This window comes from Jatropha curcas, chromosome 7, assembly GCF_041381405.1.
Source record: "Jatropha curcas cultivar XTBG-Jc1 chromosome 7, XTBG_Jcur_1.0, whole genome shotgun sequence".
NCBI lineage: Eukaryota > Viridiplantae > Streptophyta > Magnoliopsida > Malpighiales > Euphorbiaceae > Jatropha > Jatropha curcas.
In genome coordinates this window covers 21,949,412-21,968,711 of record NC_143157.1, presented here as the reverse complement: position 1 = coordinate 21,968,711, position 19,300 = coordinate 21,949,412, and the positions used below count along the sequence as shown (strand labels likewise).

General features: G+C 33.1%; 2 protein-coding genes across 5 annotated transcripts; one reads left to right on the top strand and one right to left on the bottom strand.

Moving 5' to 3' along the window:
• Positions 1 to 1,748: 1,748 nt before the first annotated feature.
• Positions 1,749 to 14,526, top strand: LOC105637555 (Protein kinase superfamily protein). 4 transcript variants are annotated; one of them, XM_012221059.4, is made up of 22 exons: positions 1,749 to 1,973; positions 2,377 to 2,642; positions 3,854 to 3,910; positions 4,769 to 4,796; positions 4,885 to 5,007; positions 5,273 to 5,384; positions 5,605 to 5,642; positions 5,778 to 5,831; positions 6,639 to 6,707; positions 6,884 to 7,000; positions 7,128 to 7,196; positions 9,149 to 9,228; positions 10,159 to 10,284; positions 10,377 to 10,473; positions 10,573 to 10,650; positions 11,087 to 11,179; positions 11,288 to 11,452; positions 11,803 to 11,894; positions 11,982 to 12,114; positions 13,677 to 13,801; positions 13,929 to 14,111; positions 14,215 to 14,526. In XM_012221059.4, the coding sequence occupies exons 2-22, from the start codon at positions 2,548 to 2,550 to the stop codon at positions 14,252 to 14,254; spliced, it is 1,974 nt and encodes a 657-aa protein (XP_012076449.1). In that variant the 5' UTR covers positions 1,749 to 1,973; positions 2,377 to 2,547; the 3' UTR covers positions 14,255 to 14,526. The 4 variants fall into 4 exon arrangements, with proteins under 4 accessions (XP_012076449.1, XP_012076442.1, XP_012076435.1 ...); XM_012221052.4 differs by having other exon boundaries at positions 10,377 to 10,650; positions 11,985 to 12,114; XM_012221045.4 differs by having other exon boundaries at positions 1,750 to 1,973; positions 10,377 to 10,650.
• A 1,178-nt stretch (positions 14,527 to 15,704) lies between these two features.
• Positions 15,705 to 18,503, bottom strand: PRA1.H (prenylated RAB acceptor 1.H). The gene is made up of 4 exons (XM_012221025.4): positions 18,022 to 18,503; positions 17,175 to 17,311; positions 16,259 to 16,330; positions 15,705 to 16,112 (listed from the first exon to the last, which is right to left on the bottom strand). The coding sequence occupies exons 1-4, from the start codon at positions 18,435 to 18,437 to the stop codon at positions 16,048 to 16,050; spliced, it is 690 nt and encodes a 229-aa protein (XP_012076415.1). The 5' UTR covers positions 18,438 to 18,503; the 3' UTR covers positions 15,705 to 16,047.
• Positions 18,504 to 19,300: the final 797 nt, after the last annotated feature.

Sequence of the window (19,300 nt, the reverse complement as noted above, 5' to 3'; positions counted from 1 at the left end):
TAGTTATTTGATATAATTACTATTATTAGTTAAGAACTATAAAATCAAAATTTACTTACACTCATATTGTTAATTAATGCAAGATTTATTAAGTTTTATTATTTTCAAAAATTAATAATTTTAGACTTGCTATTATCATTTATTACTGAAACATTGATATTTTAAGCATTTATTATCATTTTCCGAAAAATGAAATTTAGTAGCAATAAAGAAAATAATTATTTAAGAAAATAGAACGAAAAATTACAATTACATCCCTATATAATGCTTAAATATGCTAATCGGTCCCCGCTTTTTCTAAAATACATTATTATATCCTTAATTTTTATCATATCCAATTGTTTAGTCCTTCCGTTTATTAATTATTGTTTTTGCAGTTAATATCTGTCAAACAGACTAAATATGGCCCCTTCTTTTTTTTTTTTTTTAATTTCTCTCTCCATCATGTTTCACATCTCAATTCCAATAATCCAATAAACCTATCAACTCATGAGGTAACTTGATATGGTTTCTTAGTTATTCTCGACACATATATGACCAAAGAGGAATTTTAATTTGTCAAATTGGCTCTGGAATGCAGATCTGTCTTTCATTCTTGACGTGCAAGAGATTATGGGTTTGTTTTTTAAACTTTTGAAATTTTGTTTAGATGCTTAGAATTCGCTTAATATTACAGTTAAAAGAAAAATGATCATCGTGCCGAGAATGTTACTAGCTTCACTTCTCAAGTCATCGTCATGAACCATCTTGGTCATATAAAAAATGAATGTGCTCAAGTGTTTGATTGCCTCACTTTCCACATTGCTGTTAAGTTTGCTGAGATCTTGATTGAAAATTCTAAAAATACATTAGAATAGCTCAAATATTTACAGTAAATTTTCAAATATGGAACTAAAATTTGGAAACTCTTTGATTATCAAGTGGTGGAAAAAGAGAGCTGCAATTCATTAGATAAATGCCTCATAAATTTAACCTTATTGTAATTATTTTTTTCTTTTATTTGATTTTTTTTCATTTTAATTTCTTTTTTTTAAGAATTAATTTCTTTATTTTCTTGTCCATCTTAGTTGCAACTCCCTCTCATTCTTTTTAAATTTTTTTAACATTGTCAAATATTACGAGCAAATTTTTACATGATTATTTAAAAAATTGTTTGATATTTTTGTTAAATATATTAAATTTTATTATAGAAAATGATGATTTGAAATTACAAGCAAATTTTTACATGATTATTTAAAAAATTGTTTGATATTTTTGTTAAATATATTAAATTTTATTATAGAAAATGATGATTTGAAAATATTCTTATTTCTTTTACTTGTTGATTTTTAATCTCTTCAAAAAAATTTTTTTTTAAAAATTATTTTCAATATAAAAGAAAAATTACTATCATATAAGAAGCAGTTGCTGTTGTGAGACTTTAACTAAGAGTGTTTTTGTCTTTTTGATAGAAATTAACACTAAAAATATAGAAAAAATAGGCGTAACGATCAAATGATTGATGAAGCCAAAAGTTAAGGAATTAATCATATATTTTTTTTAAAAATAAGGACCGATTAGTATATTTAACCATTATATAAGGATGTAATAGTAACTTTTCAAAATAGAATATAAATTTTCTTTGGGTCGAAACAAAACACGGGGTTTCAAGATCCATTGACCCAACTAGAAACCCGGATCCGAATATAATAAATAATATATAGTCATTCTTAAATTCTAATAATTATTATTAAGAGTTAAACTGAAAAGAAAATAAATAGAAAGTTAAAAAAACTCCATTGAACAGACAGACTCTCTCTCTCTCTCGATCTCTTCGTAGCACTCATAGCCTCTCTGCGACGAGGCCCAAAGAGAGAGACAATAAAGACAAAGAAAGATAGAGAGAGAAAAACTAACTCCTTCCTTCCTTCTTTATACAGAGAGATAATCGAAACAGAAATAGAAAGATCTACTGGGTCGTTCGATATTAACAGGTAAACAGATTTCGAAATCTCTCTCTCAATTTCTCAATCTCTTATATCCAACAGAAACGCTAAAAAATGAAAACCCAAATTTGAAGACACGTGTGTGTTGTGGTTTCGCTATCATTACTGGGAATTCGTTTGTTGTTGCATTCGAATTCATTCTGTTGGGCTGTCACTTTAGCATATCTCACTCTCCTTCACCTAACAATATCAAATCATTCATTTACAACTGGGAAAGATTCTACATTTCTTAATCTATCATCCATTTGTTTTTGCTTTGAGTGTAAAATTTCTCTGTTGCATTGTTGAATTACATTTTTTTATATATTCTCTCCTCTTTTTAGATCTCTGTTGCAGTTGATTTGAGTATATTGTTGTGATTTTTGATGGGTTGTCATAAATCATGTTACAGAGTTGGTTTTTGAGGACAAAATATGGATTGAAAGAGACCTTTTGCGTTATGCGGATTTGGAGCAGTGAATTGGAAGGGGATTTTTGGAGAATGTGGGTAATGTGGAGACAATTTGGATTGAACTAGTGTATAAAGTAGGTGTTGAGGACAAGTTTTTGGATTGGCATAGAAATGGCTGATGCAGCAGGGTTAATGGAAGCGGCTGGGGCTAGATTTAGTTCCTTAGAGTTGATTGGGAGAGGATCATTTGGCGATGTCTATAAAGCGTAAGTTTCTATTTTTTCATTTTCATTAAATCCTTTACAATGTCGCTCATGCTTTTTTTTTTCCTTTTTTTTTTTTTATAATGTTAGTGAATCTAATAGTGTTTTATTCTGCTCTTTACTTTGTTTAAGACTTAACTTTATGAATTTTGCATTCTCTTCCTAGTAATGATATGCTGAAATTTTGAATCTCTGTTCCTTTTTTTTTTTCTCTACCTTTACCATTAGTTTAAACTTTTGCATAGCAAATTAAATTGTCAATCATTTAATTGTTTATTGTACTTTGTACTATTATTCTGCAATAAATTGACACTGTCAAGTTATTGCAGAATAATGACTTCTAGGATGCAAAGCTAGCAATGATAATATTACATGTAAAAGAAGAAAAATTGTATATCTCATATAATAGTTGAAAAGAACTTTTTATTTCATGAATTGTTCCCCATTGACGTAACACTATTCCACATTTTAGAGAAAATCAGAACTTTGAATGTAAACTGATAAGCAGTGCCAAATGCTAGGAATCTATGAGTTTCTTGATGAATCAAATCAACAAAAGGATCCTGATACTGAAGAAGTCAAATTTTATGTGGTTGAGCGTTTTTTTTATAAGGGTCTGAAACATTTTTACCATAAATGTTATATTTGATTTCTGAATTTGCAGGGTCCTTAATTGTGGTTATTATATGGTTGGATTACGTGTTTGAGATTTATAAAGTTAGGATGGACATTTTTAAAACTCAAACCATTCCGCATTTATTAGAAACAAAAAACACACTGCTGCTTTTTTCATCCATGATTTTGTTGATTATGGTAGGGCAGTATGAATTTTGATTCATTAGAGTCCATTTCATATCCTGTTCTTCTTCCCAAAATGCAGTGTTGTCATTAAAGGCTGAACTAGAACTTTAAGGTTGGAGGGCCAATAGCAATAGTGAGAATGGAAAATCACGTTTAAAAGGTTAAATGAATATTTTAGGATGTTTCAAGTGATGATAACAATGAAGAAGCGTATAGTTTTCTGGTGTTATTTGAAAACTTTAGATTTAAGGAGACTATAGGTGAAGATACCATTGAGAATTTAAAAGATTGCAAGGGTCATTTTTTTTTTTTGGTTTATTACCTAGTTGTGCCCCTACTTTCTTGTTTCATGACAATCTTAAGTTTGTTTGCATTCTAAGCTGTTCTTTCCTGATGCCTTTCTTGATGTGCAGGTTTGATAAGGAGCTTAACAAAGAAATTGCTATCAAAGTCATTGATTTGGAAGAATCGTGAGTGCATAGCATTTTTTTTTTCTTTTTTGTCCTGAGTTTCATCTCCTACAGTCTGTTATTTACTGTAAAGTGATTACATATGCTCTAAGTCTTCCTCCCTTGCTCTTTCTTTCATTCTGCACTTTATAATTCCCTAGACTAAGGGAACTGGATTAAACAGAATACATTGTTTTCTAAATATGTTTTGCATCAAAACTTCTACAGTTTCCCTACTTATGTTTACAAGCTGTATATAGTCAGATCTACAGCTTAGGATAGTCAAAAAATGCTGTTGAAATTGGCAATGGCTATGAAGTTTCTCTACAAGTTTTTATGAGGTGCAAATATTGTTGATATAATATCGATGAAACAGCAGTTGATCGTATGCTGATATGACTGAAATCAGTTATAGGTCGAGCAGTGAAAAGTTATATTTTTCACGTGAACTAGCAGCGGCTGCAATATTATGTTAATTACTGTTTTAATTTCTCACGTATCATGAAACTGCAATGGTATTGGCAATAACATTAACATTGCAGAGAAAGTCCAATGTTTTTGTGAAACAATAATCAATTTCACAATCTAGCATCTGTGGTCTGGAACTGTCACTATGATACACCTTGCTGATGCTAATAGTCATATAAAACAGTAGCTTTTTAATAAATTATATTGGATTTTGGCTCTTATTAAAAAGGAAAGAGCTTGAAGTCTTTTCATTTTGCAAATTATAGTGTTGCTTCTCCTGTTTGTCGTTTTATTTAGTAGTATTGCAACATTTTTAGAGTGTATGACACACTTCTCACTTCTTCTTAGTCTCTATTATATCTTATTATTTGATACTTCTAAAAACTTAAACTTATGATTTGTTTTCTGTAGTGAGGATGAAATTGAGGACATTCAAAAGGTATCACCTGTCATTCAAACCTGTCCAGTTTGTTGTCCATGGAACAGATAAATCATGCATTGCTCATGTTTCTAATTTTTTATGCCAGGAAATTTCTGTTTTGTCACAATGCCGTTGTCAATATATTACAGAGTATTATGGTTCATATCTTAACCAGACTAAACTATGGATAATAATGGAATACATGGCCGGTGGCTCTGTTGCTGATCTAGTAGGTTACTTCACTGACTTGCTTCTTCATGGTGCATGAAATTTTGAATGTCTTGAAAGATTCTTAAGAAATTGAGTTGCTTATTTGTATATTTTCCTATTAACAGTTGCATGTGTTAATGTATATGTTTTTTATACCCAAAAACTTGTGCTTATGCACAGAGTTGATGTTTTAATCTTTAATTATGGATTTGCAAGTGAATACTAATGATTTCTTCAATAACAACTTATTCGTACAAAAGCTAATGCATCTTCTTTTTGTGCAGCTCCAGGCGGGTCCTCCGCTGGATGAAATGTCAATTGCTTGTATTTTACGTGACTTGCTGCATGCAATTGAATATTTACACAATGAAGGAAAAATTCACAGAGATATTAAAGGTTTTTCACACATCCATAATACTTGAATCTCGTTATGGTATAGATTCTAGGTTGTCGCTTTGAGTATTTTTAAACAGACTCTTGTTAGTTATATGTTTGCCTGAAGAATATTCTGTTTATTTTGATTTGAGGTTTCACCTTCTTGTTAATGTTCATTTCTTTCCCTGCCTTGCTCTGAGTTTCTTGATCCAATAGTAACCTTATGCTAAAAATTTGGCAGCGGCTAACATCTTGTTGAGTGAGAATGGTGATGTTAAGGTATATCCTTGTTTCTCTCAGAGGCTTATAAAAATTCTCCTGAATTGTTCGAAGAGTGATTAAAAAGGATATGCAAATTGAATTTTTTGATTTCACTTTTAGTATTCGACAGTTATTGTTTTGACCTTGTGACAGGTTGCAGATTTTGGTGTTTCTGCGCAATTAACAAGAACAATATCCAGGAGAAAGGTATTACAACTTGTTTGGCTAAGCGTCGTTCTTCATTAGAAGTGGACGGCTGAATAATGGATGATATATGAATTGCCTGTTTATTTTTTAGTATTACAGTTAAGTCTCTCTTGTGAGGACCCATTTCTCATGGCCCTTAGTAGGCCTGTTCATTGATTGAAATATTCTTGTTCATACGCACATGAATTGTATTATTAGTATTGCAGAATATATAATATTTTTAAATGTTATATCAGTAGGTTCAGATAACTGTTAGTTTTATGTATGTAAAGTTTGAATCAAAACTGAACTGCATGGACTGGTTAATTGAGTTCTTTTGAAGCTATTTCTCGGTTTAGTATTTCATCTTTTTCATTCATCCTTACTTCTTATTTGAGCGCGCTTGAAACTGTTTGTCTATTCAAATGTGTTGCTTACCGGTTAAAATCTCTTAAAGGTTAATCAAATAATTATTACTGCAGAAGTGTTTTTGTCCAAGCAATATGGCTCATATATTATTTTGGAGCTTCATAAAATTTTGTAAGTACTTAGCAGCAGGATGTTGTGAATTTAACTACTTAGGAGATGGTGACATGACCGTTGTCCCAGCTTGACAGAGCTATTCCTTTGCTTTTTCAGTCACATATTCCCAGAATCATATGGCCATTTTGGGTCAAAGATGTATTTTTATTGTTTCTTTCTTCAAATTGAAGATGATTATATTTAATGATTGGAATCATCATATTTTAATATTTGTAATGCTAATGGGATTTAAGCTCATGATCCAGAACTTCCTCAGCATTGTGCTAATTTGGTTAACAATTACAGACTTTTGTAGGAACACCATTCTGGATGGCTCCAGAGGTAATTCAAAATTCAGACGGATACAATGAGAAGGTATTGTTTTTTGAAGTAGTCTTGAGCCTTCCTTATGGATTGCTCCTGTTATGATCAACCTGCCCCCCTTCCTTTCCCCCTCCCCACATTGTAGAGAAAATTGTTTACGCCTATTCCATTTCTGTTCAACTTTGTTGATCATGAACATTGCATATCATTTTTTTTTCTTCATGCAGGCGGATATATGGTCTCTGGGGATAACTGCAATTGAGATGGCAAAGGGGGAGCCTCCACTTGCAGATCTTCACCCTATGAGGGTCCTTTTTATCATACCTCGAGAAAATCCTCCACAGGTTTTTTAAGTATTCTGACGTTTAAGTGGTTAATTGCTTATTTTAGTTGATTATGAATGCAATCTCTTTCCAGATGGAATTATCATTATTCACAGTTTAAGAGAATCAACACTGTGTTCTTTTACAGCTGGATGAGCATTTTTCTCGTCCTATGAAAGAGTTTGTTTCATTGTGTTTGAAGAAAATCCCTGCTGAGGTAAAGTCCTTATTCTCTTTGTACAATTATTATGGTCTCTTCTCTCGTGAATATTGTGGATTCTGTGGCTAATGGAGATGTCATGATTTGCATATGGAATTGCATATTCTTCATCTATTAATGGACTCAGCATGTTAGCTAGGATATATGAAACAACAAGACATGCATCAATATGAATCTGAGTACAACCTGATGCATGAACTTATGACATATGGTCAATTTCCTTGACTTTTGTTCCTATCCATCAATGGACACACCAACAACATCATGGACATAGATCGAGTTTGATATGCCTTTTGAAATATGGTTGCCATTGAGAAATTAGAAGATGTTTAGATTGTTGACCACATGCCTTAAATGATGGCCACAAATCTGTGGTACAAAGTGCAGACCTGTCTAAGAAGAAGCCACACTCTTAGCTGATTGCCACAGTTGGATGATATAACTAAGCCGACTAAAATATGGCTAAACATATTAAACACAAACTGTTTGCTAATATACATTTTTGCTGCACAAGATCTTTGAATCTATGACCGATTGGGCTGTTTCACTCCCAACTTCCAAGTGAATGGTTTTTGAGAATTGAGTTAGTATTTGGCTTTGGGTGTTAAATGAATGAGAAGCCGTAAACTTGTTATGTTCAAGTTTTTATTAAAACGTGCAAAATCTATTTTTCATCATTGTAAGATCTATTGTCCATATAGTGGAAGGTAGAATTTTAAAGAAGAAAAAGAAAGCTTGTCTCTTTTTCTACTAGTGTAGTTGGTCCTTGAGAATGAGTATTGCAATTGTAATTGTCAAGTCATCCAATTCTTTATTGAATATTTGAGTTTTGACCCTGTACGTTGTGTAGGGGTAGATCCTTTTTCAGTTTTTTTAGTTGTAACTATTTGTATGATTAACCAATTGATTCTAGCAAAAGACTATCGATGAATGTTTGAGGACAAAAAACCTGAGTTTGTGAGAAATGCAATCGTATTGTAGAAATTATTGAGTGCACTAGTACACCTGAAAATAGTGAACCTTGCTCTCACAAACATGCCAGAGCCACTTGAAAATGTGAAGAGCAGATTCCACATGTGATTGAGGAAGGGTGCATGTGCAATATATGATATATCAAATTATGTGATAGCTTACTTGAAAGTTACATTCAGTTAGAAGAATTATTTTGTTTCCAATAAATTGCATATGAAGCTGTTTCTTATATTTATCACTTTGTTTACTGTGTGGTATTTTCTCTCTATTGTACCATTTCAAGAATGCTTGGAAACTGGTAAAGGATATGTGATCTTTCTATATGTGCTAGGAAGTAGGAACCTGAACTTTAAAGATTTTTAACGGTCTGTGCAATCAAATCCTCATTAATCAATCAGATAGTTGAACAATACATCAAATATGGGATGTTTTAAAGCTAATTCAGACAGCTTTTCCTTGGTGTTCATTCATAAATTCTAGGTTCAACGATTCTATGAAAACCGTGCTGTAGGACTAGACTAGAAATCACATCTATCGCCTAAAGAAACTGTTGAATGCTTGAACTGTACAGTTACTTCAAATCTTTTACTTTCAGACTGTTGTATAGCAAAATTTTGAGAATGCAGAGTTTCTATTCAATACAGCGGAAGCGGCATTTGAAAACACTGGGGTTCTCATAATGTGTTTGATTAAATAGTTGCATATTGCAGTCTGCTTATTGATGAAAACATATCAGGAGGTCAAAGATAAGTGTCCAGAATGAGACATGACAGTGGAACGTTGCATATCTTGAATTTTCTGCAATTAGTAGTCATGTTATGTTATACCTACTGATTGGAAATAAAATGCCTTTTACCTTGTTTTCTTTGTCAATTTTAAATATTAACTTTTGTGTATTGACTGAGATGGTTGTGTGACTCCCTTATTCTATTAATAGCTAATCAAGTGTAATTTACTTTTCATCAATTTAATTTCAGAGGCCAAGTGCTAAGGAACTTCTGAAGCATCGATTTATTAAAAATGCTAGGAAGAGCCCAAGGCTTCTGGAAAGAATAAGGTGAAGTATATTGCTGTAGTTTATTATGTATTACCACTCTGGAAAAGATGATTTTCAAATTTCTTTAGTTAACATTCATCATACGGCCTAACCTTTTTGCATAGTTGTCAAATGGTGTATGGTGTCTACATAGGACCTAGTCTCCTAGCTGCAAGTTGCTGGCACCTGACCTAAGGATATTGGGCACACATTAATTAAGGCGTGCTTGATAATGTGAATGATGTTTTCAGTTTTGTACGTTGAAGTAAATGAACAAAAAAAAAGGAGGGAAAATACTAACTTCCTAATTCTACATTTTATACTCTCCAAGCTACTCCTAGAAAAACTAATATAATCTTCATAACCATGAAAGAAACCATTTTCTTCTTTCTTTTTCTTTAGAGTTAAGGACCTCAGTTTCTTATTCCCTTTTATCTATCTCTTTCAATACATTCCAATGAAAGGCCCTAACCTAGAAAGCACTTGTGTGTGTTGCCCCAAAACCTTACGTTAATTGGAAGAGGAAGAGGCAGCTTCAAATTGGGATTAGGATTCCCAATTGAATTCCGAGCAATTAATAGTCGATCCCATGCACTTATTCTTATCGTATTGATATTCATATTAATAGAAGTACAGTACTATCCCATATTAGGACAAAATCCAGTGCCTTGAAGCTAAAACATTCTATTTTATGAGTTAACATCCTGCAAGCCCTTGGCATGATGCATGACCTGAGACCACCTGAGGTCTTGGTGCACCCTAGTTCTGGCATGCCTTTGACATATATGATATGAGGTGCCACAGAAGTACTTAAAACATCCAATTTTATCTCGAATATCAATTTCTGGAAGCTTCCACATATGTCTTTTTGCCACAACTTTAAGTTTTAAATCAAAAATATTTTTGTAATTGGTGAGAATAGTATTTATGGTGCTATTGTGATCTTAATAGAGAGCGTCCAAAGTACCCAATAAAGGATGCAGAAAGTCCCAGAAATGGTCAAAGAACAGTAATGGAGGGATCTGATACTGTCAAGGTGACAAGAGATGTAGCAGCTGAGGGAACTGTCCGAGCCAGGTGCATTAAATATGTTTATCACAATGCCTTGTGTTTTATGTGATTTCTTCCAACCTAAGAAGGGTGCATTATTTTGATTGACTGATTTGCAGTGGTCAGGCAAAACCTTTGAAAAATGCTGGGTGGGACTTCAGTATTGGTGGATCAAGGAGTACTGGAACTGTTAGAAGTGCTGTAAAACCTCCTCAGGTTAGAGAAAAGAAAACAGAAACATCATACGATAAGGTTTCCCGGCGAACTTCCGACAGTGGTAACCATTTGTTGTCTCCATCTGGAAATACCCTTCAGGAGTCACCAGAAATATCATTTGGTAAAGATGCTAGGGATCCACATCATGATGAACATCATGATAATTCTCATGATCCTGTAAGCCTGTTTCCTCACCCCCCCCCCCCCTCTCTCTCTCTCTCTCTCACATCTGTTATGGATTGCATCTCAAATGCAGTTTTCTCTATTCTGATTTATTTATTTTTTATGGATTGTATCATGGATGTAATTATTTCCTGTACATTTATGGACTTGAGTTAGAGAGAGAAAAAAAAGAAAAGAATGTAAACATATTCTAAGGATTGAGATTCTAGCGACCCATTTATTAAGTTTGGAAAATTGACTTGTTTAAAGTTCACAAGCCTAGGGCAAGTTTCTGTAGTATCTCCATTCCGTTCATGATATTAGTATAATTTTGCGATAAAAATAAAAACCTATATCTTCTCCAGTATTTGTTTGTCTGCTGCAACTAGAAAAAAACTGGAAATAGATTAAACTTCCCATCTGGATAATCTGTTTGTTTGTTCAATTCCAGGATGAATTATCAGTAAATGTGTCAGGAACGGTTGTTATAAGAACTCCCAGGGGATCTCAGTCATCTCCCGTGTTTCGAGATCAAAGCAGTCTGGTATGATCCATGACTCATTTCAGTTGGTTTGAAAAGGATATTAAGAAGACATCTATTTCCTTTCCTTTTGCTGCCTTTTATTTGACAAGAGTTGAATGTACTATGTAGTCTAGCAGCACCATTGCTTCTTTTGAAGATGCTTCTACTAGTGGAACTGTTGTCTTTCGTGGCCACGATGATTCTGATTCTCCTCGGACTCCAAAATCTAGACTAGGCATACAAGAGAGGACTTCAAGTGCCTCGCTGGAAGACAGTGCAGTAAATCTTGCTGAGGTGATTTCTATTGCTGTTTTATTAGTAACCTGGCCAGTATTGTTCATTAATTATCAGAAGCCTTGAAGCACTGTGAATTGTTTTTCTTGATTAAATCTTCGAGGTTGCACTGGTGTATCTTTGGAATTCCTTTCCTGTGAAATTCATTTGCTGCCCCATATTCTATTTCTATGGATTACATTACTGGAATTTCCTGAAAATTTTGTGACTTCGTCTCTTTATTATTGATTTACAAAGTGTTGGACGTTTTTATTTTTCTTTTTCATATTCGAAATCAATGCTGCATTTGTTAATCTGAAATCTTTTAACATGCTTACATTGAGTGGCTTGTTTGGTTAATGTCTATGTAGGCAAAGGCTGCAATGCAAGCAGGGCTGCGGAAAGGAAATGCAAGGGAAGGTAGAAGAAGAGAGCAATTGACAAACAGCTCTGATTCTTCCAGGTAAATATTATCAATATGCAGGTAAATATTTCTGTTGAAAGAACAGTTGTTTATTAAAATTTCTAAAGCATGATGCTTCTACTTTAGAAGTTCTCGCGACTACTTTGATGCACCAAGAGCATTTCCTAGATCACGCCAAGCAAGTGAAGATGACGATAGTTCTAGAATAGCTTCTTCATCAGCATCTTTATCGGTTTTGCTTATTCCATCCTTAAAGGAGGTGAGCCACTAGATAATACTATCCATGTCTTTTTCCCACATTGGTATGATAAGGATAGTTTCTCCTTGCTGTTACATCTCATGCTAAGGCAATTTTGGGGATCTTGACACCAGCTAGGTCACCTTACAAATGGACCACCAAATTGAATGCTCTTAACTCTACTATAAATAGTTTGAGAAAATGAACGAAATAACCAAGTTCTATACTTTTACTTTTCTATCAGAACTAACAACTTCCAAGTGGGAGTTATCCTTAATAATCGCTTATTAAGATTATCATAAGTTCTCTCCCAGAGAAAAAAGGCAAATAAGTTTATGAATTAAAAAGAAATTCCCTTCTGAATGTACCTTTTCCTACTCTTAAACAGAAATTTGCATGGAAAACCTTAATCATCAAATTAAGAATTAAATAAAAATAGCAGGGAAAAACCACTTCACAACTCCCGAGGATGTGAAAGTGTGATATTTCTTCTTACCTGTATAATTTATCAAAACCCAATCCAACACAAGCACAGTGATAGGTTAGTTGTCTTCCATCAATGTGTATTCATCTTCTTCCTTTCTGCATTGGGGCACATTTTTTTTTTTCTGCTCTCTCTATTTTTTTTTTTGTACACTGAAATGTTAAAATAACACCCCCCTCCCCCCCCCCCCCCCCCCCCCCCCCCCCCCCCCCCAAAAAAAAAAAAAAAAAAAAAAAAAAAATCCCCCTCACCCTCTTGGGGACTTTTCTTTTCTAACTTTAAACCAGTTATTTTCCTTGTGAATACAAAATTATCCGTCGTTCAGGAGCTGACTCTGACACTTTATTGCACTTTCTTATGATATCTTAATGTACAAGAGTTATATAATTTCTCTGTTTTGACTGGGGACGTGAGTTGCACCACAATCTGACTGCTCGTGTTTGTACATTTTTCAAGTTTTACTGTTTGCCTCTGCTTGTAATGTTCACCTTCTCTCTCCTTTTTCTGCTTTGTTGTTTTATTTAATTTTATTTATTTATTTTAATTTGTATCTGATCCCAACTAGTGTAGGCTTAGGGCTTTTTTGTTAGTCTGTCTTGTGCTCATTTATTACTTTATACAGCAAATGATTTTAAAATTTTAAAATTTTCGAAAGTTTAACAAAATTATTCCCTTTTTCAAAATCCTTTGTTTCTCTATCATTGAACAGAGCATAAATGATAGCAAAGGATTCACAAAGGATTCATATAGCTGACCCCAACTAGTCGGGGTCTGAGGTTTAGCTTCTGCTGTTTTTACATCAAATGCTGATTGCTGAAGTATGCAAGAAGTTTAAAACTCCTTACAACCAAACTGGAGAGATCAAAACAATTGCGAGGAAATATTCTATATTTTATATCTTACTACAACAAAGGGGTACAAATACATCAGAAAGTACCCTCAGCAAAATTAATGAGCAAAATCATTTATACAAAATTCTTTAATTGTCCAGAAATAAGGAATATATGGCTGTAATCTTTAACTTTAGCATTAGTTCCCCACACTTTCAAAAGCTATCAGCTTCATATGTCATTTCTAATGGCTTTGGTTTATAATGTAGGCAGTAGCTGATGATCCAGAAGGATCAGTTGTGCGTGCTGTTACAAATTCACTTATAAATATGGAGCGAACAAAGCCTGGATCTGCTGATGTCCTCCTTAGAAGTTTGCTTCAGCGATTGGCAAGGTTTAAGAAGCTACCCTTGAAACCCAAAACATAAAACTGCTCTCATATTTCAGTCTATTCTTCTGCAATTAATTAAAGTAATTATTGATGGTGGTTCATATTAGTCAAGTAAAATTTATTTATGCAGTTCAAAGGAATCTTCAATGAAAGATCTACAGGAGCTAGCAGCTCGCCTGTTCCTCAAGGGCAAGGGAGCTCCTGATGAAACACAAAATGCAAATGCTGAGGCTGAGAACAAGAAGAAGCAACAAAATAAGGAACTAAATTCGACTGCCAATTTAAGCCCTCTTGCAAGGTTTCTACTCTCAAGGTTTGTTAGATGACCCTCTTCTCTCTCTTTGTGCGTCTCTCTGGAAAGAGTTTAACATGAGATAGTTCATGTATAAAATATAAATTGGAACTTTTTGTTGCAGATGGCAAGGTCAAGTTTCGCGGGATGTCAATCCAACTTAAAAGAAGAGGTTGGAGCTTGATTACAACTTTGTTTTGTAGTGTGTTACTGTTTATGCATTCTTTCACATTTGATGTACATATCATTGTAAGAAATTGTGCATTTAATATCTATTCTATATTTACCATTACTATTATTGTTATTTTTCCTTTTCATAGTATTTATTTTGCAGTGGCGAATTGCTGTATAATTAGGGTTTGTTTACAATGTAATTTCATTAACAACATTAATTGTATTTATTAATATATTTTGATAAAAAAATTTTTGTTATTAATATTTGTCTCAATGCATTGATATTATTTTATAGCTCCTTTGCTCCACGTGAAATAAAGTTTTTCAGCCTGCATATTCCAAGTAAATTTCATAATCAGTGAATGCTGTTGGTTGGGATACCCTACTTTTCTGCTAATTTGGATGTGAATATGATTAAACTCTTGTATCTTTATCTTGCATAACCACTGGGGAAGTAGTTTTGTTCTGTTTGAGGATTTTAGCAACTGCGTCAGTTCATAATAGAATTTAGCCGGAAGAATTTGAATGTAGTCATATGCCCTGTTACGACCCCACGAGTAAATTTGACTTTGAAATTTGACCGATTATTTTTATGATCTCTTCAACTTTGTAACGGTATTTTATTTTTCAGAGGGACATCTATTATTGAAATGTGAAACTGCAGAATTATGATGGATTTCCAGTAAAATTCAGGAATTACAGGAATAATTGTCAAAAGTTTCCTTAAAGTTCAGAGATCACGAAAATAATTACCGAAAGTACATGATCAAATTTATGCAATTAGGCTGTCTTACTACCTCCAGAATTTAGTAATTGAAGCAAATAACATTTGGCAAATTGGCTTTAAACAATTATGTCCATCAATTCAAACTTGGCTTACTTGATCATCATTCACCAATCTTTCACAGCAGATCTAAAGCCAATTCATTTACAACTGGGTAAATTGATTTAAGGGAAGCATGTCTGCCTAGCTAATACAGTGATTTTCTCCTCATTTTCGCATTTACCCTCTCTTCCCCTTTAATTAGGTCATCTGGTAGGAAATGCAAAGTTTTTGTCAAATTTGTAAGAAGTCGACAAGAATCTCATGGTGCAATGTAAGGCTTTTGGCTCAAGCAATTTAAATCTACAGTTTTGAGCTCCATTCGTCATAGCTAGATTTTTTTTTTTTTTAAATACAGACTTGTAAAACACATTGGATGATGGCATTGGCTTTATCCTTTTATGTATTTTTTTGTTTTGGGGGGGGGGGGGGGGGGGGGGGGTGGGGGTTGTGGGCTCAATTAACATTACAACATCACTGCCTCCAAATTGAAAACTGATATGCATCTAGCTTTTGAATGTACAACCAATCGCGTATGCACGCACGAAAAATGGGAATAAGCATTCAAATGCAATGCCTGCATGCAATGAAAACTCCAGTATTCCGTAGGATCAGAATTTCCCTCTAATCATAAATTTCATAATTTGTGAAATTAGTGCACCAAGAGTGCAAGAAGGCAATTCACATGGCTATCTTACAATAATGAATCAACTACAAGTTTTGGCAGAAATTGAGAGTTAGAGATCAAAATTAGTCAATAATATTGATATAGCATTTCATATTTCACAACACACCTAGGCTTGGAACTATAATACATTGATCCCACCTGAAAGTGTTATGCTACACTCGCCGATTCCACCTTCAATGTCAGTCAGCATAGACAACCTGCTTAAAGCGTACAGCAAAAGAGAAATCCACTAACAAATTGCTGATCTCTGTTTATTTGCAAAAGTTTCCATTTTATCTCCGCTGTGAAGGTTGCTTTGAGGGAGTCAGCTTCCGAAATGCAGCATGCAAAATCATAACTACAAAAGAACACAGAAGATAACTGCTCAAATGAAGCAAATGAGAAGTAACTGGATTTTGTGCTGGATTAGTTAAGCTTCCCAAATTGTTCAAAATGAAGGAGAAGAGGAACAAGACAGAATAAAACAATAAATTATATTATTACCTGTATAACTGATGCCAATTGCACAGAAGAGAGCCATTTGAACATTTAAACAAATAAGAATAATTGCAGTTGCTGTAAACAATAGATATAGATAATACATTAAAGGCAAGTTCAGAAAATAACTTGTGATCATCAATCGACTTGTAAAAATTATTCATATTACATCAATATATATAGAAATAAAATATGCTCAGAGAAAATGTAGGAAATTTTAAGAAAAAAGGAGGCAAAACAGAATAAAATTATGAGGACAACATCATTGCACCTTTTTCTTCATACAACAATTGGGTTTTATCTCAGGATCCTCCCTTGCCAGCTGGTCTATAATCATCAGTCATAGAAACATGCCTCACTTGTTTCTTCAATTTAACAATTGCAACCAAAAGGTTCTAATGAAGGCTATAAGATTCTCACAGGACAGGACATCCTGCAATTTTCATTTCACTTTTCCTAACAACTAAACTTTGAATTACTGTCGCTTCAATAAGTGAGAACTTGACTCCTCACATTTTTCTATGGGATGCTAAAATTCATTGTGCCAAAGCACCTTTCTCTAATAATCTTTTTGTGCCTTTTTGCTTTCCTCTCTTGTCATGGACCTCTCTCTATCATTTTCTTTTCTAATTGAGCATGCTTATGTGTTTTCAACAAACACAACACTGAGCTAAAATATCAATGATACAAAAATAGACATCACAAGTTATAGATCAGCATCTTATACCAGAGGTAAAAATGGAAGTTTCTGTGAACCTGCATAACACGTTTGCATACCTAATTTCTAGCATAGTTTACTGATACAACTTTGAAACTACCAAAAAAATTTAAACTTATCGTTTTTTCTCCAGAGGATACAACCTATTGCCAAAGAAATAATTATACTAGATACATCAAAAGTGAAAAGAAGTTGGTAACTCACCACATTGGGCAGTGCGAACCAAAACCTGCCGAATAAATGGGTATCGATCCCATCCCCATCTATTACTACAGAACTTGAAAATATCCCAAACCGCCAAACTTGATATCAATCCAATGAGAGCAAGCGGCATTTGATACCTTCAAACCCAGTAGCAAAACACAAAACTTATTTACCAGTAAGAATAAGGGAGAATGATATATATATATATATATATATATATATATCACCTTCACTTAGGATAAGTAAACAAAAAAGGTGCATAGAAATTGGTTCATCGTTTGTCTTACCTACCTACTGAGTATTGGGTCACTAATTTCATGTTATGAATAGAATTGTCCAATCCACCCTCAGATATTAGAGAAAAAATAAAGAACTACAATTCAATCCCATGCAATTTTTATTTTAATCCTTATTGAAGTGTCTCATTCTATTCTAGTCAAATTCAAAGATTAAAACTTTCTACTCAATTTAGCCTAAACAACAAACTGTTTTGAGATGATAGCTCCTATCTTGAAACAAGATTGATATTAATTTATTTACTGTTAAAAGTTAACTATAAGGACAATAAGAGACTGGCAGAAACTCCAAAAAGAAGCCAAAATTTCAATAAGCAAACCAAAGCCACATGGAACTTATCTCTTTTGCCAAAGATATAAGTTATAAGTTAGTACCATTAGGAATTAAAGGGGTGGGGGAAAGTGCACTGCCACAGATCAAAGGGGAAACTGAAAATACAAAAATCAAAATTTAATTTTTCTTGATTTTCTTGGCAGCCAAACAGAGTACTTTGAACAATAATAAAATATACAAAAATAATAACACAAGTGCAGAGAGAGACAGAACATACAGAGTGCAAGCAAAGAAGAGAATAAAAAGAGAAGCGTAGTTTCTTGCATAACGCTTGACATTCTCATGAACTCGGAGCCGGGCCTGGTCCGACCCGGAAGGGAAGGAGTAGGACCCAGAGTCCCCAATAAACGCGCGTGTCCAGGAAGGGGTTTGACCCGAGAAATCATCAGTGGTTAGCTTAGAGAGAGGCTTGAGAGTAAAAAGAGAGAGAAGGGTTAGGATATGATAAAACAGAGAAACAAAAATGCCACCAGTTATTGTGGAGGTGGTGACGTCAGAGGTGGAAGCGGACTCGGGGACGGTGGTGGAGGAGGAACGGTCGTCGAGAATTTCGAGGTAGCCTGAGTCTCGAAGCCATGACTCGAAGGTAGAGTCGGGGACGCTTAAAGAGAGTGGATTTGCTGAAAATGCCATTGGAATAATGAAACGCTTAAAGCCTTGCTTCTGTCTGTTGGTTTCATTAGCCACACCAACCTTTTAATTTTTTTTCTTTAATGGACAAGATAATATTTATTTTAAAATATTTTGATAATTTCTTCTTTTTTTAAAAAAAAATTTAATATACAAGTATTATTTAAAGTTATATCATTTTTAATTTCTAAATCAAAACAAATAATCAATTAAAAATAAATTATCCCCATTAAGCTTTGGAAATTTTTGGGTGAAGCATAGTTATAAAATTGACCAATTCAATTTATTTTTAGTATATTTTATTTGATTTTAGTTTAAATAAAAAAATAAAATTTATTTCTTCAATTTTCATTAAGTCTTAAAATAAATTTAAATCTGCTAAAAAATAATTATAAAAGTTGAACCACGTTAATCAAACAAAGTCGATTTAGTTTGATTTGATTCAAGCACTAATATATTAGTGTAATTTTTATATTAAAAAAATTTAATTTATTTAATTCACATTGATTTGGTTAAATTTAAATCACACCAAGTGACTTGTCAAATAATTACTTTTAAAAATTTGTTAAAGAAAAAAAATAATGGTTTAATTTCAATATTTGAAACTATTTTTTTATTTTATAGTTTAAAGTTAGTACTAGTTTAATTATGATTAATTTAAAGAATTTCCATCAAAGTTTCTTAAATTCTCTTAATCATATTTTATTTGGGAAAATTAAAGTTAATTTTAGTTATCCATGTTAAGAAAATTCAATTTAAGATTTTCTAAAGCCTTACAGTATTCACATATCATTTCTGCTGTTTTTTTTTTTTTTGTCAGAAAATTATCACTTCTTGTTATATTTATATTACCGAATATATAAACA

Bases quoted from the DNA above. Each gene is read 5' to 3' on its own strand.
- PRA1.H (XM_012221025.4), bottom strand. From the start codon at position 18,437: ATGGCATTTTCAGCAAATCCACTCTCTTTAAGCGTCCCCGACTCTACC. The intron at 17,312-18,021 runs GTATGTTCTGTC...CTGGGTTTGAAG, and splicing joins CTCTTCTTTGCTTGCACTCT to GTATCAAATGCCGCTTGCTC. The intron at 16,331-17,174 runs GTGAGTTACCAA...TATTGTTTACAG, and splicing joins GGTTCGCACTGCCCAATGTG to CAACTGCAATTATTCTTATT.
- LOC105637555 (XM_012221045.4), top strand. From the start codon at position 2,548: ATGGCTGATGCAGCAGGGTTAATGGAAGCGGCTGGGGCTAGATTTAGT. The intron at 5,008-5,272 runs GTAGGTTACTTC...CTTTTTGTGCAG, and splicing joins GTGGCTCTGTTGCTGATCTA to CTCCAGGCGGGTCCTCCGCT. The intron at 11,453-11,802 runs GTGATTTCTATT...ATGTCTATGTAG, and splicing joins GTGCAGTAAATCTTGCTGAG to GCAAAGGCTGCAATGCAAGC.